Genomic DNA, 23,130 nt, shown 5'->3' with positions numbered 1-23,130 from the left:
ATTGTGCGGGGAGGATGTGGGGCTTACCGCAGGACATGGTGTCAAAAGAAGCACGTACGATGCCCCCAAATGAATGGAAGTACGAGTCACGAAGAAATAAAAGTAACCTCATTTCAGACAGATGACGTTCGAATCTGGGGGTGGGAAGGGCGCGAGTGTGAATACAATCTTAGCAAAGAAAGAGTAGTCATCTCGGCAAAGTAATTTGCCGTGGCAGTGCGTCCGTGTGCCCGTCAAGGCGGGCCTGGATGGGGGAATTGTAAGGTTGGCGCAAAAAAAGCTGCCGAGGGATCCTCGGCAATCGTTGTTATATAGACCATGACAACCGCCGCTGGCTAACGCCAAAGCCTTTTTGGGAATTGGAATAGCTCACTTCCCTTCAAATATCTTCAACATAGCTAGTCTCTGCTTTGGCAATCTCTATATCATCCGCCATTTGATCCAGATGGGTTGTTTCCCTTCCTAGCCCATTCAGTGCCGGCAACAATTGGACTGGTCTTGTGAAAGATCGCATCGTTCTCTTTGAGCCGTCTGCTGGTGCTTTCGGGATAAAAGAAGTAGATAAAGAACGAAGCAGAAGTTGAAGACAGCGAAAATCAAGTACCCCTTTCAGCCTTGTTTGTTCATTACGGAAGGACTCGTCATGACTGTCACGAAGTTCCAGTTCTAGTTAGACGATATGATGATGGCATTGCCTCGTGAGCGCAGGTGCAAAGGCAAAATCTCGGCATTATGTAGCCATGTCACGGCGAGGAAGCCTAGCGCGAAAAAGGTATAATAGAGGAAACGCTGCAATGATGCAAATGATAGATGAAGCATATGTCCCGGAACGAACGGTCAAGGATATGGTGAGGAAGCAGCATTCCATGCCGAAAGCGCCGATCATGAGACACCAACGTTTACGGATATGTTTGGCGACAGCGAAAGATGCTAAGACTGGGACCAAGTACTAAAGACCATTGAAACCAGAAAGCAGTGGTGAAAGATTGTGGCCTAGGCAGACAGAGTTCTGCAGCAAGTACGTAATATAATAGCCAATGCAGATCACATTATCATGAACATGGGCCTGTTAGACATATTTAGACAGGCTTGCCCGTAAGACGGAGCGAAGTTGGAACTTACCACCATCCAAGCAAACTCGACGGAGATTTTGGGTCTCCTTCTCATTATTGAAGAGGTAAATCCAATTGCTGGTACCATTACACTCTTCTAGCTCAATTTCCTGACTGGCCAATCTAATTTCTGTCGGAGCTCTTCATCATCCTCATTTGGTATCCATGCATCTTCATTAGGACTGCCAGAGCTTGATCTGATCGGCTGTGTACGAAAAGCCATCGCGGAGACCCTGACATCCAGGGCACTACGGTTGTTAGATGGCTGTAATGAAACAGAAATACCGAGTGCAAAAACGCACAAAGCTTCCGAGCTTAGCAATAATCAAAAGCAGATAGACATACTGCGCCACAACAGAAAATCTCTACTGGGAAGGGTCATTTCTCGAAAAGGATAGTGCATAGCTCCATCAGTAACTGATAGGGGCTCCAGTACAGATTAGCATGTACTGCAATGCCCCGAATTTCTCTCTTCTGAGAGAAGGCAACGTTTCAGCCTGCCAGACGGGCATAATAGAAGTGGTAAGACCTGCCCTTACTTCCACCGCAATCCTACCTTCAAGAAATTGAGCGCGAGAATACGCCGCCGTCTTAACTGGGGCACCAGCCAAAATGAAGCAGGTGCCAATCAATATCGGGTTCTTGTGACCGACTCGCTCGCTTAGATTCAAGGGTGATGATAGCCTTGACTCTCTGCCTAGTAAGAGCAAGGGTTAGGTGTAGTTGGAGGCTGAACACTATATCAAAACGCTGAGTAAGGGTAACTCAGGCGCCAAAAATGGTACCTTGGACGCTTTTTTTAGGGCCACTATTCAAGGCGTCACTGAACGGCCGCTGGCCGAGCGATACACCGATATCAATTCGGTCGCCAAGAATCAACTGCGCTCCAACCCACCTAGAGATCCAACAACGTTACTGGCAGTCGGGCAGAGTCTTCAGGATCGCCAGACAGCCAAAATCCATAATCTGCCCCTAAACGAATCGAAATGGATTATCCATCAGTTGGGAGGGCGTTCGGCTGAAGTTGACATTAAGTTTTATCGGAAGGTCGTTAGTCCACCCTTCTTGACATTGGTTGTACCTGGTTGCTTATTTGGGTCATGGACGAACACGCGACATCCCGTGTTGATCCCTCTAAGGTTACATACGGCCCCACCGTCGGAGTTCCCGTGAGTGGCCGATGCTTATCAGAGAGTTAGGGTTTGATGATTATTCCCCGCAAGAACCTGAACAATTTCCCAGTAGAGTTTATCACGGTCGCACTAAACTCGACGCCGTGGCTGAAGCCCCGAAACCCTTTCTTCTCTCTTCTCTCTTCCCTCCCATCCGGCTCCTCAACGAGCCAATTGGTCTGGTCTGCACCCGCAATATGTCCGACCACAACAATAACAAAGACGACGACCACGTCGCTCCCCAGTCAGAGATTGACCCAGCGCTCCAGCCCGAGCACCAGCACCAGCATGCCCACCTCCACCACACAGCCTTTGCCGAGCGCGGCCGCGACGACGATGTCATCTACACCAAAGACGCCTCGTTCGAGAAGGGGAATGTCCCGGACCCGACGCCGCTGGATCATACCCCCAAGAGCCAGAGCGACGACAACAAGGACGTCGAGACCGCGGACAATTACCCGGCCCAGCGGCCGTGGTACCGCCGGGTGCTCAAACACTGGCGCCATTTTGCGCACGCCGTGATCTGGCTGCTTTTCACCGGGTGAGTCCATTCTGATGGTTTCGGTGGGAACACGGATTGCCTCCGAGTCAGAGACTGATCGTACGTAGCTGGTGGATTGCCGGTCTGATTTTGCACCGATATGACCTCGGCTGGCTGATCCCGTTTCTATTGTACCTGGCCATCACTCTGCGCATTCTCTTCTTCTATGTGCCTATCAGCATTGTGACGCGGCCCATGCACTTCGTCTGGAGCCATACCGCCCACCCGTTCGTGCGCGTGATCCCAGAGAAACTGCGCATCCCCGGAGCGGCCCTGGTGTGCATTGGGGTCATTCTGATCGGCGCATTCGTCTCCCCCGAGTCAGCGGATAACACGCGCTCTAACCGCGCGGTCAGTCTGTTCGGGCTGGCCGTCTTCGTCTTCGGCCTGTGGGCGACCTCGCGCAATCGCAAGAAGATCGTCTGGCACACTGTGATCGTGGGCATGCTGGTGCAGTTTATTGTTGCGCTCTTTGTGCTGCGCACCGGGGCGGGTTACGACATTTTCGCCTTCGTGTCGGGTCTCGCGCGCGATCTGCTGGGCTTTGCGTCGCAGGGCGTGGAATTCTTGACCGCCGAGGACTTTTACACAATGAAGACTCCCATCACGCCCGCCTCCTGGTTCCTGGTGAGTGTGATCCCGGCAATTCTCTTCTTCGTCTCCATTGTCCAACTGCTGTATTACACCAACGTGCTGCAATGGTTCATTAAGAAATTTGCCGTCTTCTTCTTCTGGAGTATGCGCGTTTCCGGCGCCGAGGCTGTCGTCGCCGCTGCATCCCCCTTCATCGGACAGGGCGAATCCGCCATGCTGATTCGGCCTTTCGTTCCGCATCTCACTATGGCCGAGCTGCACCAGGTCATGTGCTCAGGCTTCGCGACCATCGCGGGAAGTGTACTGATCGCCTACATCACCATGGGTGTGAACCCACAAGCTCTTGTCTCGTCCTGCGTGATGAGTATCCCCGCCTCACTAGCCGCCTCGAAACTGCGCTGGCCGGAGGAGGAAGAAACCCTCACGGCCGGCCGCGTCGTCGTCCCTGATGACGACGAGCACCGCGCCTCCAATGCCCTGCACGCTTTCTCCAACGGCGCCTGGCTGGGTCTGAAGATTGCGGCTATGATTGGTGCCACGCTGCTGTGCATCATCTCTCTCATCGGCCTGGTGAACGGCCTGTTGACGTGGTGGGGCCATTACCTGAACATCAACGACCCGCCCCTGACCATCCAGCTGATTGTGGGATACATCTGCTACCCGATTGCTTTCCTGCTGGGTGTTTCTCGGGACGGTGATCTGGTGAAGGTCGGCCAACTGATCGGTCTGAAGATCATCACTGTATGTCCTCCCCACTTGTCCGTCTTCTTTTCCATCTTGATGTCTAACATGACGAACCTGTAGAATGAATTCGTCGCCTACCAAGCCCTTCAATCCCAAGAAACCTACGCCGACCTCTCGGACCGCTCCCGCCTAATCGCCACCTATGCGCTGTGCGGATTTGCCAACATCGGTTCCCTGGGTAACCAGATCGGTGTGCTCGCGCAGATCTCGCCCGGACGGAGCGCGGACGTCTCGCGCGTGGCGGTTAGTGCGATGATCACTGGCGCGCTGAGCACGTTCACCAGTGCGTCGATTGCTGGATTGTTGATCACGGATGAGAAGCAGTATTTCGGGACCAAGGCGGCGTAGTTTTGTTGTTTGGGTGATTAGTTCGTATGCATGCATATTTATTCGATTTCTACGTAGCGCTTCTAGCGAGAATAAATGGATGGTTGGAAGGGATGGATGTATATATGATATTTCCAGCGAATCATATATAGTATAACCATTTTGATAGGTCTTTGCCTGAACAATCACAAGGATCTTCAAGCCAGAAATGATATAATCACTTCAAGCTATATCTATACAGCTCACTAGTCCACAACAATTGAAGAAACCCCACAAGACAAAGCAATATTCTCCCAATATTCCTCGGATCCTGCCAAGTAGATCAGGAATCATGTGACTGATCAACTATCAAAAGATCGCCTGTAGTTAATCTAATCGGCCAAAAATGGGTTGGCGTCAATCCTACAATAATCAATCACCTCTCTTAGAGGCGTGTTGCAAAGATGCAGCAGAAGCCCCAGACTGGTTCTGAACACTTTGAAGGAACTGCCTCTAATAAAATTTCTCCTCGATCGACCAAGAGAGAGACACACGGGCCTTGGATACATCTCCTTGCTGGCGCGTGAGTCTTCTACCGTCCTCATTGTGACTGTCTTGACGTTCAATGTTAGTATTGGAGGGTTTGCTACCGCGATTACAACTTCTCCACTGGATGTCCTAAGGACGCGGCTCCAGTCTGACTTGTATCGAATTTCCTCACGAGCGTCCTCTCACAAACCACACCGGACGGTTCAGATCGTCGGTTCTATCTATCGAGCTGAAGGCTGGCGCGCTTTTTTCCGAGGGCTTGGCCCGAGCCTGGCAGGCGTGGTTCCTGCGACTGCCGTCAAATTCTACGTTTATGGGAATTGCAAACGCCTCGGGCAGACATCTTGGGCTCTGCTGAAGACTCGGCGGTCGTCCACGCCCAAGCGGCTATTTGCGCAGGGATAGCTACAGCAACCGCTACGAATCCGATATGGTTAGTGAAGACAAGGTTACAGCTTGACAAAACACAACCGCTTGGTGGTCCTCCACCTCGTCGATACCGAAACAGCATTGACTGCGTCAGGCAGGTCCTTCGTCATGAAGGCTTCCGTGGCCTGTACAGAGGATTGAGCGCGAGCTATTTGGGCTCTATTGAGACAGCGCTGCATTTGGTTCTATATGAACGTCTGAAGTCTACTTTTCGTAACTCGCTGGAGCCAGCCGAAGGGACAAGAACTGCTCTTTGGGATGAGTTGACTCACTGGGTCAGCACCAGTGGCGCGGCCGGTTCTGCCAAGTTCGTCGCAAGTCTAGTGACCTACCCGCACGAGGTACGTCGTCTGTACCCAGGAACACTTCATTAGCAACCACGCTGACCTTCTGCAGGTGGTTCGAACCAGACTGCGCCAGGCGCCAGTGGAAAATGGCGTGCCTAAATACACAGGTCTGGTGCAGTGTTTCCGTACGATCGCGAAAGAGGAAGGTATGGCGGGCTTGTATGGAGGCCTGACTCCCCATATGCTGCGCTCTTTACCTTCGGCTGTTATTACGCTTGGGGTGTATGAATTCGTGCTGAGGGTGGTCGGGACGTAGACATGGATATGCGGGCAACATTATTTGTACCATCATCGGAGTTGACTTGGGCTTGGTGTATACTAGAGAAGATGCGGTCTGGACCTATAATAAACCATCTCATACTCGGCGTTGGGGGGTGATTCCTGACTTATGGACTACATATAGTTATCTCGCGCTTTGATCAATATCTTTAGATACGCACTAAACCATAGGTAGTACATAATTGCAAGCGCTCACAGCCCATAGGACAGGTCGTGTGGATACTTGCCGAAACAAACTACAAGTCGGAAAGCTCGGAAGGACAAGAAACCATTCGCGGCATTGGATTTACGCCTGGATTGAAAAAAATGCGTGTGTGTAGTGTAGTGCAGGAAAAGCACGGTAACTCCTACAGACCAAGGAGAATAAAATAACAAAAACCAAAGGACCAAAAAGACTCCAAGCCTGACAATACTATCAGGCCATGATGCATATACACCGCATGAATATCCATCCTCCACGCCCAGAAATGCAGGAGAGGAAACTCGGTGTCTTCTATCCACTACTCGTCATCCAGGTCGCGGTGTCTGGCGAGGACGTGGCGCTTGAATTCCTCTTGGTTTGTATCCCAGAGCTCGGCAGCTTGAGCGTTCAACGGGCTCGCACTATGCCGCGGTTAGCATTGCATGACCTCCTCTAATGAGTGGGTCGGAGACGTACTTGTTCGGCTCGCCGAGCAGAGACTGCAAGCTGAGCAGCACGCTCTGCACATTGTACACGGCGCTCCACTTGTCGCGCAGGATATCCAGGCAGATGCGGCCGGAGAAGTCGACGTTGGGGTGGTAGATGGGCGTCTTGAAGAGAACGGTCGGAGGCGCGTAGGGATAGTTGTTAGAAAAGGCAAAGGACAGCTTGAGGATCAGGCCCTCGTAGGGGGTCTCGGTCGGACCGGTGATGGTGGCGGTCCAGGACAAGAGGTTGCCATCGGCGTCGGGGAAGGCAGAGATGCCGGGGGAGGGCGAGAGCATGAGCTGCATCAGCTCAGCCTGCAGGCTGTCCAACCGTCCAGTCAGTGAATTTGCAACACGCGAGCACCCGGACAAGCCTACCGCTTGGTTACGCTCTGCGTGTCATTGCGCTGAGAGCCAGTATTCAGCTTGGTTGCTTCCAGCGCATCGGGCGCCGAGTTCTGCGTATCCTCCATCGTGTAGTCCATCGAAGAGTAGGAAGAAGAAAGATTGTAAAAGGGCGATGTCTGGAATGTCGGGTCACAGTAGCACGAGGGTTGCTGTCTGGAATGACGACGGATCCGAACAAGCGCCGTGGTTGGGTTGGAATGACGGTCCGACCCACCGAGAAGCAACGTCGGGAGGCGCGAGAGGGAGGGAACCGACGGAAGAAGAAGGTGGGCGGGAAGGATCCAAGAGTCGTTCCTGTGGGTGCGTAGTGATGTTGGGAGTGGTAGAAAGATGGTTAGGTGGGAGAGGGAAGAGGGAAGAGTGAGTGAGTGGACTCCGACGGGGCCTTTGTTTACCAGGCGAAGCGCCCAGGCAACGGGAAGAGAAAAGGTCCCACCACCATTGGTGTCGATTCTTCGGTGGCTTCAATTGTGTATTCGGGGGATTTAGCATGGGTTCATGCTGGGCCATCAGTTCCTCATGGAATCCCCGTATGGACTTTCACTGACCCTTCGATTATGATGGGGTCCTGTCAACACACTACCCGAACAGGATAAAGTGGGCTCGGCACGGTCGCGCGTCACTTCGCCCGTGGCTTCTTCCTCCCCTCGTGTCGTATATGATTGATTGATTTCCCCCACGATGCAGCACTCCCAACTGGCCCCGCTGCCCACGGATGTGCCCTTCCGCATCGTCTCCAAGACCATCGGCCAGGGCGCCTACGCCTGGTAAGTCGACAAAGCGAGCGCGTCGCGAAACAGTCTAACCCTCCACAAAAGCATCAAGAAGGCCTGTCCACTAACCTCCGAAACTCCCGTCTTCGCCGTCAAATACGTTCATAAAGACTACGCCGCGCGTCATGGCAAGATTAGTGCGCGCCAGCTGCAATTGGAGGTGACTGTCCACCGACACGTCTCGGGCCACAAAAACATCATCGAGTTCTACCAGACCGGCGAGGACGAGATCTGGCGATGGATCGCCATGGAATTGGCCGAGGGTGGAGATCTCTTCGACAAGATCGAGGCCGACGAGGGCGTCGGGGAGGATATCGCGCACGTCTACTTCTCGCAGCTCGCCAGCGCTGTCAGCTTCATGCACTCCAAGGGCGTGGGCCACCGCGACATCAAACCGGAGAATATGCTGCTCACGGCCGATGGAAATCTGAAGATTGCGGATTTTGGATTGGCGGCGCTGTTCGAATATAAGGGGACGCGGAAACTCTCCACGACATTTTGTGGCAGCCCACCGTACATTGCGCCTGAGGTGGTCACTTGTAGCACCCGAGGGCAGACCAAGGGGGCCGGATATCACCCCGATTTGGTGGACATCTGGTCCTGTGGGATTGTGCTCTTTGTCCTCTTGGCCGGCAACACCCCGTGGGATAGCCCGACGGATGACAGTTACGAATTTCACGAATACATGGCGACCAAGGCACGAACCACCGACGAACTATGGCAGAGGCTGCCTCCGGCCACGCTCTCTTTACTGCGCGGGATGTTGGCCGTGGACCCGAAAAACCGGTTCTCGCTGGAAGATGTGCGCCGACATCCGTGGTATACACGAAGTAACAAATTCCTCTCGGATGAGGGCAAACTACGGGATCCCATCAATCTCGCGACATCCATGTTTGAGTCGCTTCACATCGACTTCAACCAGGATCCCCTGTCCCAAAACCGCAAGAACGCCAGACGCGGTTCCGACCCAATGGACATGGACATGGACGAACAGTCCGCGGGGCAGATTTCCTCCACGCAGCCAGAAATGCTAGGGGGTAGCATGCTGATGGACTGGGATTCTCCGCAATTGGCGTCGGAGGTGTTCTCTTCCACTCAGCCGGCGGGGAAACCATTCACATCCCAGGACCACTACCTGGCCAATCACCTCGAAGACGAGCCGTCCATGTCGCAGTTCTCGCAGCAACCCTCGGTTCCAGTGAGCCGCACGCAGAATGCACAGCGATTCCAGGATATCGTCCCGTCGCGCCCGATGACCCGCTTCTTCTCCGCATGGGAGCTGAAACTGTTGGTGCCGCTGATCTGCGAGGCTCTGCACCGGTTGGGAGTTCCGGTGCCGGCCATGCCACCCGTGGGGCTCGGCGACACGTCTGCGATGGTTCGCGTGGTCGCCAAGGACGGCCGCATGTGTCCCCTGCAGGGCAAGGTGCTGTTCGAGTGCGTGTCGGAGGGCCTGTTCGAGGTGGAGTTTGTCAAGATCAAGGGTGATCCGCTGGAGTGGCGGCGGTTCTTCAAGAAGGTGGCTATTCTGTGCAAGGATGCCATCTTCAAGCCGGACCAGTAAATAATATAATCAAATCTACAAGTACAATGTGTATTCTCCTCACTAGTCGAAGTAAACGAGCGGACAATGGATAAGTAAAGCCGAATCAGAGAAGTAACTAAGCAAGTCCCACCCCGGTAGTCCTAAAACGTCCTGGCACGTCGTGTCTATGGCTAATCCCATGCGATTGGTTATCTTAGCCATACTAAGAAGACCGGACTCCTACAGCATACCACCTACCCTGCAGAGAAGGTACATCCATAGCTGCCTATGTCCGGAGTGATGCCAAGCCAGAACTCCCTCCACCTCTTCAAGGACCTACCTAGAATATCCCTCGAGATTTACCGTATTTCGTGATGGGGTAATAATATGATCAGCACTAGATGTTTCTATACATCCCACGTGACGGACAATCTAGATTGGGCGCAGATCACAACAGGACTTTTGTTTCTTTCCTTCTTATTGTATCTTCCTCCTCCTTTTCCTCTCTTCCTCGCCTCCCGCCTGCCCTCGATGCTTCTCCATCTTTTTCTCCATGGACAAATTGCCGGTAGAGATCCTCACCAAAATCATCGACTGTAAGAGCCGACGTTTCCGTTCCCCCCGCACCTGTTGACCCCGTCGCCCTCAAGCTGATCAACAAGAAAAGACCTCACCCCGCGTGAGAAAGTACAGCTGCAATCCGTCTCCAGGAAGCTCTTTGGTCTCGCCCGCGACAATAACCTCTGGCGCCTACATTGCTACGAGCAGTCATGGTCCGCCCTGCTGACCTCGCGTCCCGCCGGCCGGGCCACCGAGAGCCTGCGCACAAACGAGCCGGCATCTTTGACCACACTGGGACAGACATCTCTGCGCGATCTGATTCAACCGCCGGCGCCCCATGCAGAAAACGGCGTGTCCGATGGAGCGCCGCGGGGTATGTCGCTCGGTGAGAAAGCAAGGGCGGCGATGGAATGGGATTCTTCGGCGGAGGGAGAGGATATCGATTGGTACTCGGAATATATTGCTCGACATGGACCGATCTCACTTACCTGGGTGCAACAGCCCCGGGTCCGGAATGCAAAGGGCCGACAATGGGAGCGCTGTGAGGTCAAGGGCATGGGATTACTGAAGGATTGGAGTTCGGCACGACAGAACAAGATCGTGGCGCCGTTGGATGACGGAAGTGTTTGTATTTGGGATCTGAATCATTCCCATTGCACGGATTCACCGACGACCAAGGGACGGGTTCTTGGGGTTAGCGAGCCGGGGATCCTCATGACAGACCTGTCGGGACGCAGCAGAGAGAATGCGGCCTCGAAGACGGCGCTCGAGTTTATCAATCCGGGCGAGTGCGTGAGCGTGGACTCGCTGCGCCAGCGGGCCTATTTGGCTGTTGGCAACGTACTGAACGAAGTCGATCTAACCACGCTGAAGGTGGTCTCGCAGCAGCGCTATCCCTGGTCGATCTTCGCCCTCTCCCAGGAAACGGACTACTCTGTGCCCTTGACCTTGGCCACCACACTCAGTCTTCAGATCTACGACTCTCGCCTATCAGCGATCGAAGAAGAGGAAGCCATCAGCTTGCGTTGTGAGAAGGTGGTGCCTCCCTTTGTGCCAGAATCGGGCATCTTCGCACCCCCAGACTCACCATTACTCAAACTCCAACCCAATGGCCAGCCACCGCACCGCATACGCAGCCCAGACCCTTCCGAAAAGGGCGCCAACTATGCTCCGCTCTTCCAGCCGGGCCCTCTCGCCATCCTCCATCCTCCCGCCCCGCATGTAAATTCCATTCTCCTTGCTGGCCGCTTCCCCAGCATTTTGTGTTACGACCGACGTTTCTTTCCACGCCTACAGAACACTGTTCATTCAGGCGGCCGACTATGCGGTCTTGCTTCGGTGCCTGAGCCCCGGTTTCCGGTCTTTGCGGACAGTCGGTATCCGGACTCGCACTCCGTGGTGGCCTGTGGCGAGTACAATGGCCGAGGGTCTCTCGAACTATACAGTCTGCGGTCTTCGTCGCAGACCTACACTACGAACGACAACAGCCCCTCGACAATGTCTTCCCGTCTGACAGCCGAATATAAAAATAGGCAGCGTGCCGCCAGTTCCAAGTTACTGTCCGTGGGATCTCACGGAAACCGCCTGGTCTTCTCCGACGCGGAAGGCAACATCAAATGGGTCGAGCGAGACGGCCGCTCGGAAGTCCGACGCTGGAATATCAACACGTCTACACCTCAATTCTCCTTTTCGCGCAACGGCCAATCCCTATCTGCTAGACCGGGCTCACCGCGCGGCCTCTGGCCCAGCTCGCAATCCAACCAAAACAGCGAAGTGGCCCGCAAGATCTTACCGACGGGTGGCAATTTGACCGGTGATGAGTTGTTGGTGTGGACCGGGGAACGCATTGGTCGACTCAAGTTCTCGATTCCGGCCGACTATGAGGAGGAGGTTGAAGAAGAAAATGAGGATGACTTGTTCATGGATGCCGAGGTCGACGAAGCTACACGGGAAGCGATGCGGCGGAAGCATCGGGATGAGTGGGAGGCCGCGCAACGGTATGAAGAGGGGATGCGGCGGGCACTAGAAAGACAAGCGGATGAGGTCCGGTGGATGGGAGCGATGCAATAATCAATCATTCATATAGACCGCATAACCAACTCCATCCTATATCTCTAAATCCCTAGCCCTAACTCCATACTTCCTCGGTCTGGCCTGACTCACCGCCCGGCTCCACTCGGCTCGGCTCTCCCCGCGACATCACGAGCCATTTCTAAGCCTTGGTCAGCGGTGACACTCGGTGGCGGAATTCGTTCGTATCGTTGACTGTGTGATTTTCTCTTCTCACATCCTCCTGTTGATCTGCACTCTTCTCTTCCTGCGAGACTCCAGCGCGACAGTTGTGGGACAAAATGCCGTCTCCGACAGAGCCCGTCCACCAATTCGACTCGATTGAAGATACCATTGCCGCATTTAGTGAGTGCTAGCCTCTCTGCAGGACAATCGAGCAGTTCCGAGAAGAGAATTCCGAAATACTGAGCTAACCGCGCACTCCAGAAAATGGCGAATTCATCATCGTCCTCGACGACCAAGACCGCGAGAACGAAGGCGACCTCATCATAGCCGCGGAGTCTATCACTCCCGCACAGATGGCCTTCTTGGTCCGATATACAAGGTAAATCCTTCCTTGTCACACACACCGTCTTCCTACGCGAGGATGTCCTTACTGATTACTTCAAAAAGCGGATTGATATGCGCGCCCATCACCCCCTCCTCGCCTCCCACCTCGCCCTCCCGCAGATGGTAGCCGAGAACGCCGACCCGAAGTGCACAGCCTACACGATCACAATTGACTCAAGCGACCCCTCCGTAACGACGGGGATATCGGCCTCCGACCGCGCGCTTACCTGCCGCACACTGGCCTCGCCATCCGCAACAATCGACTCTTTCCGGCGACCGGGCCACATTATCCCGCTCCAGGCCCGGCCCGGCGGCGTGCGCGAGCGCATGGGCCACACCGAAGCTGCGGTGGATTTCTGTCGGTTGGCTGGGAAGCCGGAGGCAGGGGTGATTGCGGAGCTGGTGGAGGATGGGCAGTGTGTGGAGGGCGTGCCGGAGATCGGCGGGAAGAATGGCATGATGCGTCGGGATGGGTGTTTGCGGTTTGGAAAGCGATGGGGGATTAAGGTGTGTACGATTGAGGACTTGGTGGCGTATTTGGACAGGACGGAGGGGGTAATCAATGGGAAGAAGCAAGCATTGGTTTGAGGCTTTGCGGGCTTGTATACTTGGATTTTGTTTTTTTTTTTCTGCTGTGTAGATCATACGCTCTGCTCTTGGGATAGACATTAACATGAAAAAAAATGAATGGTCAAAAAATTCAGAAGTGCATTGATAAGTTTATTGGGTATCTAGTCGTACGGTATAAATGTCATCCGAGTTTTTGGTTGGAAAGTCATGTCAGAAACGGGAATTGTTTCAACGCCGAGTCCATGCTGGGAGAAAAAAAGAAAAAAGGGTGAAAGGCATCACATCACCGCTTCAGATGAGAGTAGTCCCGAAGAATACCCATCATGTGCGTGTTGGTGGTCTTGCCGCTGCGCCGGGGCTTCTTGGTCTTCTTCTGCTCCACCTTGGGCCGCGCCTTCACCACCTTGTTCTTGTTGGTAGGCGTGATACCGGCCTTCTCCAGCTCCTCCTTGACATCCTGCGCACTCGGGATCTTGATCTTGTCCCAGATCTGCTTGAATTCGTCATCGAAGTGCTCCATCAGCGAGGGATCGTTCGCCCACACCATCTTGGCATGGTCATCCTTCTTGTTCCGGGTCACGAGCAGCTTCCCTTCCTTCTCCATCTGGTTGATCGCTTCCTCGACATTCGGCCACCCCTCTCGCAGATCACGGACACTCATCCCCGCCGCGGTCGTCTGTGCCTGCAGATGCTGCAGCAGTTGCTCGGGAGTGCGAATGTTGTGCGGGGGACGGAAGCTGAAGGTCCCCTCACCATTTGCGCCGCTCGGATCGAAATCGACCTTCTCGTGCATTTGTAGAATGCTCCGGAGGGCATGGATGTAGCCCGGGTCATTTTCGCGGTGCTGCAGGGAGAGATACGAGACGATATTGTCGAACTTGAGCGGCACGCCCTTGGTTTTCATGTGCTCGATCGCAAAAAGGACCTGCGTCATGATGTCCTTGCCCGTGCCGGTGTTGGCGGGCTGCGAGTAAACTATGTCGACATCGTGGCGCTTCTTCTTGGCTTCGCCGGAGGATGAAGGAGTCGGCGCAGACGAAGGGACTTGCGAGCTGCTGGCCGAAGCGTTGTTGACAACGCGCCGCTGTTGCGGCATGCGGTTCGCCGACTCCATCACGCTGGCGTTGAAGCTCTTGAGCTGGTTCTGTAGGTAGGACATGCTGGCGATGGTGGATCACAGATGCTCAAAGTCGGGTGAAGTGAATCGAGGGAGAGGCAAGTCCAGATACAGCTGGGCGAGAGCCAGGCGTGGCTTTTGTCGGAGCCAGGTCGAGCTCTCGAGGTGCCTAGTCAGTAGTGCGGAACATAAGACGGCAGCAATGATGAGACTGGAAGACTAAAGAACAGCCCGGGCTGATGGGAATTGACAAAAGGCAAGGTCAGAACAAGCGTTCAAGACGAGCCGCAGTCCACGTGACCACCTAACCGCATCGGGCAAGCTCGCCAACCCCGTCGCCGCGATCGAAACTCGCCCTTCGACACACCTCAACCCGCCAATTGCCCTCACTCATCTCTCACTTATTATTGGCGTGTCTTTGTTCCGTTTTCTTTCTCTCTCTTTCTCTTGCAACGCAATGTCATAGGCTTTTCCAGCAGCGCCTTGTGTACGTGTCTGAGAACGGTACACATCGCGCGTTGGACAGCTCCTGCTCTGCGCCGCGCCATTACACTCCCCAACACGCGCGGCCCAACAGCTCGCAGCTGTTGAAACGTCAACCATCATGGCAGACGCTGCAGTTGAACTTCCTTATCTATCCTCTCATTATGCTATCCCAGAAGCTACGCTCTCCACCCTGACGCAGGCCCCGACCGTGGACCTGGTCAATCAGCTACTGGCGTCCATCACCAAAAAGGCACATGAATATGATGAACTTAAATCCGACAAACTTCGCTTGGAGGTTGAGCTGGAGAATGCGGTACGCAGCAATGAATCGAAGATCAAGGGTTTGAAAGGCACCGTGGAGAAAGGTCACAAGGAGGTCGAAGATTTGAGGAAGAAATTACACGAATCAGGTAGGTTGGACCATTTTTGTGGCGATATAAACATCTCCATTCTGACACGATTAGAAACCACTCGTTCTGCTCTCGAGTCAGAGATTTCCACGCTCAAATCATCTTCCACGTCAAACGAGTCCGAAACCACAACCCTCAAGTCGCGCATCTCGTCTCTTGAAGCCTCGAATCGAGATACGCTGGCTTTACTTGAGTCGAAGTCTGCTGCTCATGATAAATTAGCCGAGGAGCTTTCGACGCAGCACAAGAAGACCATCGAGCTGCGGCGAGAGCTTTCCACCGCGGAACAGAATCTTCAGAGTGCGAACTCGGCCGCTGCTAGCGCACGATTCCGCGAGCAGAACCTTCAGCAAGAGCTTGACCTCACAAAGAAGAACAACGAATGGTTCGAGACCGAGCTGAAGACCAAATCCGCCGAGTACATCAAGTTCCGCAAAGAAAAGAGTGCCCGGATCTCCGAACTGCAGCGCGAGAATGAGGAGGCCAATTCGACCATCGACTCCCTGCGGCGCAGCGAGAACTCCCTCAAGAGCCGTTTGGACGAAACGGAACAGCGCTACGAAGAATCCTTGGCCAGCATCCAGCAACTGAAGGAAGAAGCAATCCAGGCTGACGAGTCTTCCCGAATTGAGCGTGATAGTCTCAAGCGACTTGCCGAGTTGCATGGATCTTCAGCGGAGACAGCCAAGAAACGCGTGCAAGAGTGTCAATTGGCGTTGGAGAAGGCCAAGGATGATGCAGCGGAGGAAATTTCGCGCCTCCGTGTCGAAATTGAGACCGAACACGCCGACAAGCAAGCAGCTGAGCGTCGGGTTGCCGAGCTTGAGATATCCGTCAGCCAGCTCGAGTCTGAAGGACCTAGGCTTGGATCTATGAGCCCTGCTCGTTCGCTGAATGGAGCAGGCCCTAGCACCCCAATGCGGCCCGGAACTCCCGGTAGCACCTTCTCTCCCCGGGCCTCTCGTGGCAAGGGCAATCTCACGTTGACCCAGATGTACACGGAATACGACAAGATGCGCACTCAGCTTTCGAGAGAGCAGAAGAACAACCAAGAGCTCCAGTCGACGCTGGATGAGATGATGCAAGAACTCGAATCTAGCAAGCCTGAGATCGACGAACTTCGCGCAGACCACTCCCGCCTTGAAAACGCGGTTGTGGAGATGTCCAACATTCTCGAAACGTCCGGCAAGGAACGTGACGACGCCACCAAGGAAGCGAGGAAATGGCAGGGCCAGGTTGAGGGTCTAGCCCGTGAAGGAGATATCCTACGCCAACAACTTCGGGATCTGAGCGCCGAGGTTAAGGTTCTGGTTTTGGAGGTTGCCGTCGCGAAACAGGGCGAAGACTATGACCGTGAGGAGCTGGAGAAGATCGCCCGCAATGAGATCGAGGAGTCAGCCGCCGACCTGAACCCAACTGGTCGCTTCATCAGCCGAAACCTCACCACTTTCAAAGACCTCCACGAGCTCCAGGAGCAAAATGTTACTCTCCGACGTATGTTGAGGGAACTTGGCGACAGAATGGAGGGCGAGGAAGCCCGTGCAAAGGATGTCGTCCGCCAACAAGAGCACGAGGAGCTGAAGGATCTGCGGATCCGTGTGCAAACTTACCGCGACGAAATTGCCAACTTGGTCGCCCAGACGAAGAGCTATGTGAAGGAACGCGATACCTTCCGTAGCATGCTCACTCACCGACGCCAGCCTGTCGGAGACCCATCCGTCTTTTCTCAATCCGTCCCACTCGGGGCGGCTCCTTTGGGTGCCAGCATCAGCAGCCAGGCCAATGATGCTCCAGATTACGCCGAACTACTTCGAAAGGTCCAGACTCATTTCGACAGTTTCCGTGAGGAGACCGCTACCGATCACAACTCCTTGCGACAGCAGGTCAATGAGCTCTCCCGAAAGAACAGCGAGTTGATGAGCGAAATCAGTCGATATAGCAGTCAACTTGCTACCGCTTCCCAACGCGCCGAGCTACACCAGAGCAACTTCAATATGCTTAAGACTGAGAACGGCGAACTCCAAAAACGTTGTAACACGCTTTTCGAGCAAGCCAACCGACAAGACGTTCGGACACAGCAAGCGGCCGAGGATCTGGTAGAGGCAAAGGGCCTGGCGGAAAGCCTCCAGCGGGAGAATGCCAACCTGAAAGCGGAGAAGGAGCTGTGGAAGAACATCGAGAAGCGGTTGATCGAGGACACCGAAACATTGCGGAATGAGCGCAGCAGACTCGACTCCCTAAACGCCAACCTGCAGACAATCCTGAACGAGCGAGAGCACTCGGATAGTGAGAGTCGCCGCCGACTCCAATCAAACATTGAGTCACTGGAGTCTGAACTACAATCCACCAAGCGAAAACTCAACGACGAGCTCGAAGAGTCTAAGAAGGCCACTCTTCGCCGAGAGTACGAGCACGAGCAGAGCCAGAAACGTATTGATGATCTGGTTACCAGCCTGGGCGCCGTACGCGAAGAATTGGTCGCTTTGAAAACGACAAGAGATCACCTGCAGGCACGCAATGATGAGCTGTCTGTTGGACTCCGAAGCGCCGAGGAGCGCCTCCAGGTTCTCCAAACTCGACCTAGTGGCGTTCCTGGCGCGACTGACGACACCACTGTGGTCACGCAAGAGGCAGGCGAGGGCGGTAGTCTTACCCGCGAGCAGGAGCTTGCCATCGAGGTCTCCGAACTGAAACGTGACCTCGAACTGGCGAGGACTGAGCTCGAACACGCAAAGGAACGAGTCGAGGACTACCAAGCCATCAGCCAGGCCACGGAAGAACGGCTGCAGTCAGTCACCGACACTCAGGATCAGTACCGTGAAGAGACCGACCGTCTTGTTGAGGAGAAGGACAAGAAGATCCAGGATCTCGAAACGCGGATTGAAGAAATCTCTTCGGAGTTGTCCAACACCAACAATGAAATGTCCAAGCTTCGTGAAGAGCAAGGCGAAGCTACGCGCCGTCTTGACGAGCAAAAGGCTACCTACGAGGCAGATATTACTCGACTGAAGGACGACAATGAACGACACGTCGCTGCTGCTCAGTTCCACCAGGAGGACCTGAAAGCCCAGGCTGAAATCGCTCAGCATGCGCAACAAAATTATGAAAGTGAGCTTGTCAAGCATGCCGAAGCAGCGAAGAACCTTCAGGCAGTTCGTGCCGAAGCCAACCAACTGAAACTCGATATCGCTGGGGTGAGGTCCCAGTCCGAGACTTACAAGAGGGACCTGGCCCAGAAAGAGGAGAGCTGGGTGGAGATGAAGGCCAGATACGAAAGCGAGCTTGCTGAATTACAGAAACGCCGGGAAGAAGTTCTTCACCAGAACTCTCTCCTGCACTCGCAACTGGAGAATATCAGCGGCCAGATCTCTTCATTGCAACGGGACCGCGCCAATGTCGCCGAAAATGAGGAGCAGGAAGGAGAGCAGATGGCACCAAACCTAGAGGGTCTCCAGGAGGTCATCAAGTTCCTGCGCCGTGAGAAGGAGATCGTTGATGTTCAATACCATCTCTCAGTGCAGGAGAGCAAGCGTCTTCGCCAGCAACTCGACTACACTCAATCTCAACTGGACGAAACACGCCTCAAGCTTGAACAACAACGTCGGGCTGCTGCTGATAGCGAGCACAATGCGCTGAACCATAACAAGCTTATGGAGACGATCAACGAGCTCAACGTTTTCCGCGAGAGCAGCGTAACGCTTCGCAACCAACTCAGGCAGACCGAGACTGCGCTGGCCGAGAAGTCTGCTCGTGTCGATGAACTCAACCAGCAAATTGAGCCTCTCGGGTCCAAGATCCGCGAACTGGAGAATTTGGCCGAAACCAAGGATGGCGAGATGCAGCTGCTTCAAGCCGACCGCGATCGTTACCAGCAGCGCATACAAGACATCCTCCAGAAATACGACCGGGTGGATCCGGCTGAGATGGAAGAGCTGAAGCAGAAGCTCGCGACCCTCGAAAAGGAACGCGACGAAGCTGTGTCCGCACGGGATACTCTACAAGCCCAGGCCACCGCATTCCCTGAACAACTCAAACAAGCCGAGGACCAAAGGCAGGACCTGAAAGCAAAGCTCACCGAACAATTCAAGGCGCGGTCGAAGGATCTGACTGGGAAGGTCAACAGCAAGCAAATGGAGTTGAATGTGGCCTTGCAGGAGAAGGAGGTTATCCAGGATGAATTGAAGACTACGAAGGAAGAGCTGGAAGAGCTGAAGAGCAAAATGGCCCAGACGCCAGCTCCAGCTGCCACTCCGACCCCAGCTGCCGCACCGACTGCGGCTACTACCGAAACGGATGCGGTCAACCCGACACCTGCGTCCCAGTTCCCGACTTCAACGACTCAAGTTACCACCGCTCCTGCTGATGAACAGAAGATCAAGTCTCTGGAGGAGAAGATCAAGTCTCTAGAGGAGAAGATCCAACGCCTGGAAGCAGCTCTTGCTGAAAAGGATGGTCTCCTGGCTGCGAAGGATGCCGAGCTGGCGGCCAAGATCAAGGAACGCTCCGACAAGCTCAAGGAAATGTTCAACAACAAGCTGGCCGAAATTCGTGCCGCCCACCGAGCCGAGATCGAGAAGCTGTCTGCTGGTGGTGAACAGCCTGCTGCTCCTGATACTCCGGCAGTGAGCGATCAGCAACAAGCATCGGCACCAGCAACGCCATCAAAGACAGTCGAGCTTCCCGAGTTGACCGACGCTCAAGCCAGAGAGCTTGTTCACAAGAACAAGACCATTCAGACCATCGTCCGCAACAACATTAAGGCCCTGATGCATCAGCAAAGAGAGAAGGAGAAGCAGGAGGCCCAGGCCCAGGGATCATCTGCAGGGGGCAACGGAGAAGCGACGGCGGAGTTGGAGAAGAAGTTCAACGAGGAGAAGGAGGCGCTCAAGAAGACGCACGAAGAAGAACTGGTCGAGAAGATCAAATCTGCTGTGGAGCTGTCCGACAAGAAGTCACTTGCCCGGATCAGCATGCTCGACACTAGATTCCGCACTTCGCAGGCCAAGATCGACGTGGTCCAAAAGGCTGCTACTGAGACTCCGCAGAAGCCCGTGGTGGAAGTGTGGGAGGTGGCCAAGATGGCCAAGCCCGCTCCTGCCGCCGCTCAAACACCAAAGCCAGCCGCGTCTCCTGCGCCGGCAGCCACACCACAACCTCCTGCTGCACCCTCTCCTGCTCCGGCCACCGAACAAACAGTCAAAGTACCCGACACGGCTGAAACCGCAGCCAATGGTGAGGAGCAACAAGAAGGCGGCGAAGCTGTCGCTCCTGCGAATCCATTTGGCCAGCTCCAACAAGATCAGCAAGGCAAGCAGCAGCCTACTTCTCTGCCCAGCAAACCACCTGCAGGTACCGCTCCGGGTATGCTACGAGCTCTCCAATCTGGATTGCCGGTTGCGCGAGGCGGACGAGGTGGACGCGGCGGTGGCCAGCAGAATCCCTTCGGTCATCAACAACAGCAAGGAGATCAGCAACAAGGCCAGGCCCAGACTCAGCAGAGTCAGCGCGGCAGTGGCCTTCCACGTGGCCGTGGCGGCCGAGGTCAAGGCCGCGGTGGAAACCAGAACGCCAGTGTTGCGCAGAGCCAACAGAACCCGGGTCAATCGAGTCCGACAGCAGCTCGAGGCGGTGGTGCCTTGAATGTGCAAGCGCGCCAGTTCATTCCACAAGGGAACAAGCGCACGCGCGAAGAGGGCCCTGACGCCACTCCTGAGAGTGCAAGCGGAGGCAAGAGAATGCGAGGTGGTGGTGGACAAGCTCGTGGTGGTGCTGGTTCTTCCTGATTTTCTACAAGGCTTCTTCATGTATCATTGTTACCATTTGTGTTGTATTCTTTTTGTGTTTTCATGTTTTTTTCACGTATGTTTTCATGTGGTTGAAGGGTCATGCAAGCCCTACTGCCATTTCGAGCATGGATCAGAGCATAATATCTATTTTCCTTTGTTTCGTGATGTTTCATGTACCCCATTCGCATCTGATCTGTTGCGGGGGTGCTGAATGGATGTATTGTCTAGTTCTCCATATCCAAAACTAATGGATCTATGCATTCCATTTAGAAAGTAATGTACAAAGGGGTATAAGCAGTAAAAGACATGAATCTCCGAACCAACTGTACAAGACAGCGACCAAGCTGCTCCGTTGCCAAGTACAGGAGAGATAGCCATAGCCATAGCCATAGCCATAAGCATAGTCTACCTCTTCTTCGCACCAGCAATCATCTTCCCCAATGCCTCCCTCTCCCTCACAAGGACCATCAACCGTGCATCCTCTATTAACTTCCCCTCCGGCGCAGACCCGGGCACAGGCACCTGGGCAACATGCGCCGCAACACGCACAGCGGAACAAGGAGGCCTCGCACTTCTCGCACGTACTCGCCGCTGACCGACCCCAGACCCCCAGACAACCGTCCACTCAGCGACGCGTCCATTTTGCGGAACGACGCAGCCCGCGCAGATCTTGGCGTGGGACCCAACCTCTGCGCCGCGGTGGATGGTCGCTAGACTGTCGATTGCGGCGGCGGAGTGGATGTGCGAACCCGGGAGGATGCAGGAGAGGGGGCCGATGGTGACGAAGTAGGATATACGGATTGGGAGGCCTTCCTCTGGCGCTGGTGTGTGTCTTGTTTGTGTGGTGGTGTCCTCGGTGGGTGTAGACGGAGACGGAGAGGCAGTCCTGGAACTCGACGCGCTGCGCTCTTTCGACGCCGACTCTGGCGCAGCGCCAATCACCGCTTTCTCGCTGATAATGCATCCATCTCCAATTGTGATCGGCCCCTCGTAGGAATAGAGTCGTGCGCGTGGGTGGATGACCGTGCCGGGACCGATGGTTATGGGGTGCGTCCCTTGGAAGACGGCCGTGTCGGCGATCGTGGCGCTGGGGTCTACTTTAAGGGGGGCACGAGGAGGGCCTTGCGGGTGGGATGAGGAGCGGTGGGTTGCTGAAGGAGGTTTGAGGGTGGCCATCGCTGTTATTGTTGTTGTTGTTGGTGGTGGAAGTGGCCGGGTTGGTTCCGCGGAGGTGAAGACTGGTGGGTCAAAGCTTGCCCTGCTGCAAAAACAGCAGGAACTATATCCATAGAATGTATCTCTTAAATTCGGTGTCCTTCATGTCTAGGTAGTATATTCGGGTATCTGGATCTAATCACAAGTAGTTACAATATATATATATAATAATAAAAAATCACTCCCCCTCCGCGCGCTGCTTAATGCCATTCCGTTTCCTCCAAGCCATGACCCCACGATCAAACTCATCGCGAGTCAGGCCATCGCGGACTAGACAAAATGTCACCCCCAGCTCAGTCTCAACATTGCGATTCCGTGCCTCGTCATCAAAGAATAGCATATCCTCATACTCGACCCCGCTGGCCTGCTGGATCTTCGCAAAATGCGCCGTCTTGTTCGCAGGGAAGATCTGGATATAATCAAAATGCTCCAGCGCGCGGGTCGTCTTCATCGCGTTCGCGGCGGGATTGTCAGAAAAGGAAGGGATGATATGCAGAGCCTTGAGCATGTCGCGCGCCAGGTCTGGGGCGTGGGTGCGCGATGCGAGCGCGAGCGGGATTTCGCGGCCGTTGCAGGCGTGTACGATGGACGAGACGGCTGGGTAGAAGGCGAATGACTCGCCCCAGCGGTCGACGGCACGGGAGTTGTTGTCGCGCGGTTTCACGGGCGCGCTGACGTGCGTGTCGACCCAGAAGGGCCAGAGCGTGTAGTCCAGGTCGAAGACGATGAGTTTAGGGAGCGGTTGGCCGTCTGTGAAGGTGGCTAGAGCCACCGAGGCGTCTTCGAGTGGTAGTGTGTTTTGGCGCTTGGCTTTCATGGCTGGGAGAGGTAGGGGATTTGGAGGAGAGAAAAATCGTGGACAGAAACAGGGAATCAGTTTGGTGGGACGACGGGGAGATGGAGCCGTGGGTCCCGGGC

At 54.6% G+C, this 23,130-nt stretch overlaps 9 protein-coding genes across 9 annotated transcripts; 5 read left to right on the top strand and 4 right to left on the bottom strand.

The window, feature by feature from the left end:
• Positions 1 to 2,481: 2,481 nt before the first annotated feature.
• N7510_009299 (NupC/NupG family nucleoside CNT transporter) lies at positions 2,482 to 4,511 on the top strand (the record flags this gene model as incomplete). Its single annotated transcript, XM_056981224.1, has 3 exons — positions 2,482 to 2,825; positions 2,894 to 4,160; positions 4,224 to 4,511. The coding sequence occupies 3 exons, from the start codon at positions 2,482 to 2,484 to the stop codon at positions 4,509 to 4,511; spliced, it is 1,899 nt and encodes a 632-aa protein (XP_056831433.1).
• A 2,062-nt stretch (positions 4,512 to 6,573) lies between these two features.
• N7510_009298 (putative ubiquitin conjugating enzyme (UbcK)) lies at positions 6,574 to 7,215 on the bottom strand (the record flags this gene model as incomplete). The annotated part of the gene is made up of 3 exons (XM_056981223.1): positions 6,574 to 6,676; positions 6,732 to 7,064; positions 7,121 to 7,215. The coding sequence occupies 3 exons, from the start codon at positions 7,213 to 7,215 to the stop codon at positions 6,574 to 6,576; spliced, it is 531 nt and encodes a 176-aa protein (XP_056831432.1).
• Positions 7,216 to 7,831: 616 nt separating this feature from the next.
• On the top strand, positions 7,832 to 9,487 carry N7510_009297 (uncharacterized protein; the record flags this gene model as incomplete). The annotated part of the gene is made up of 2 exons (XM_056981222.1): positions 7,832 to 7,917; positions 7,969 to 9,487. The coding sequence occupies 2 exons, from the start codon at positions 7,832 to 7,834 to the stop codon at positions 9,485 to 9,487; spliced, it is 1,605 nt and encodes a 534-aa protein (XP_056831431.1).
• A 514-nt stretch (positions 9,488 to 10,001) lies between these two features.
• N7510_009296 (uncharacterized protein) lies at positions 10,002 to 12,079 on the top strand (the record flags this gene model as incomplete). The annotated part of the gene is made up of 2 exons (XM_056981221.1): positions 10,002 to 10,044; positions 10,116 to 12,079. The coding sequence occupies 2 exons, from the start codon at positions 10,002 to 10,004 to the stop codon at positions 12,077 to 12,079; spliced, it is 2,007 nt and encodes a 668-aa protein (XP_056831430.1).
• A 281-nt stretch (positions 12,080 to 12,360) lies between these two features.
• On the top strand, positions 12,361 to 13,216 carry N7510_009295 (3,4-dihydroxy-2-butanone-4-phosphate synthase RIB3; the record flags this gene model as incomplete). The annotated part of the gene is made up of 3 exons (XM_056981220.1): positions 12,361 to 12,424; positions 12,506 to 12,609; positions 12,692 to 13,216. 3 exons carry the CDS (start codon positions 12,361 to 12,363, stop codon positions 13,214 to 13,216), a joined length of 693 nt encoding a protein of 230 aa, XP_056831429.1.
• A 265-nt stretch (positions 13,217 to 13,481) lies between these two features.
• Positions 13,482 to 14,357, bottom strand: N7510_009294 (transcription factor TFIIE subunit TFA2; the record flags this gene model as incomplete). The annotated part of the gene is made up of 1 exon (XM_056981219.1): positions 13,482 to 14,357. The coding sequence occupies one exon, from the start codon at positions 14,355 to 14,357 to the stop codon at positions 13,482 to 13,484; it is 876 nt and encodes a 291-aa protein (XP_056831428.1).
• A 562-nt stretch (positions 14,358 to 14,919) lies between these two features.
• On the top strand, positions 14,920 to 20,994 carry N7510_009293 (putative filament-forming protein (Tpr/p270); the record flags this gene model as incomplete). The annotated part of the gene is made up of 2 exons (XM_056981218.1): positions 14,920 to 15,211; positions 15,266 to 20,994. 2 exons carry the CDS (start codon positions 14,920 to 14,922, stop codon positions 20,992 to 20,994), a joined length of 6,021 nt encoding a protein of 2,006 aa, XP_056831427.1.
• Positions 20,995 to 21,402: 408 nt separating this feature from the next.
• Positions 21,403 to 22,173, bottom strand: N7510_009292 (transferase hexapeptide domain protein; the record flags this gene model as incomplete). The annotated part of the gene is made up of 1 exon (XM_056981217.1): positions 21,403 to 22,173. The coding sequence occupies one exon, from the start codon at positions 22,171 to 22,173 to the stop codon at positions 21,403 to 21,405; it is 771 nt and encodes a 256-aa protein (XP_056831426.1).
• Positions 22,174 to 22,390: 217 nt separating this feature from the next.
• On the bottom strand, positions 22,391 to 23,029 carry N7510_009291 (Mg-dependent acid phosphatase; the record flags this gene model as incomplete). The annotated part of the gene is made up of 1 exon (XM_056981216.1): positions 22,391 to 23,029. The coding sequence occupies one exon, from the start codon at positions 23,027 to 23,029 to the stop codon at positions 22,391 to 22,393; it is 639 nt and encodes a 212-aa protein (XP_056831425.1).
• Between the last annotated feature and the right edge of the window lie 101 nt (positions 23,030 to 23,130).

Source organism: Penicillium lagena (assembly GCF_028827675.1).
Source record: "Penicillium lagena strain IBT 129212 chromosome Unknown utg000006l_segment0_segment0, whole genome shotgun sequence".
Classification (NCBI taxonomy): domain Eukaryota; kingdom Fungi; phylum Ascomycota; class Eurotiomycetes; order Eurotiales; family Aspergillaceae; genus Penicillium; species Penicillium lagena.
The sequence above is the reverse complement of the archived record's forward strand: the minus strand, read 5'-3'. Positions and strand labels throughout refer to the sequence as shown.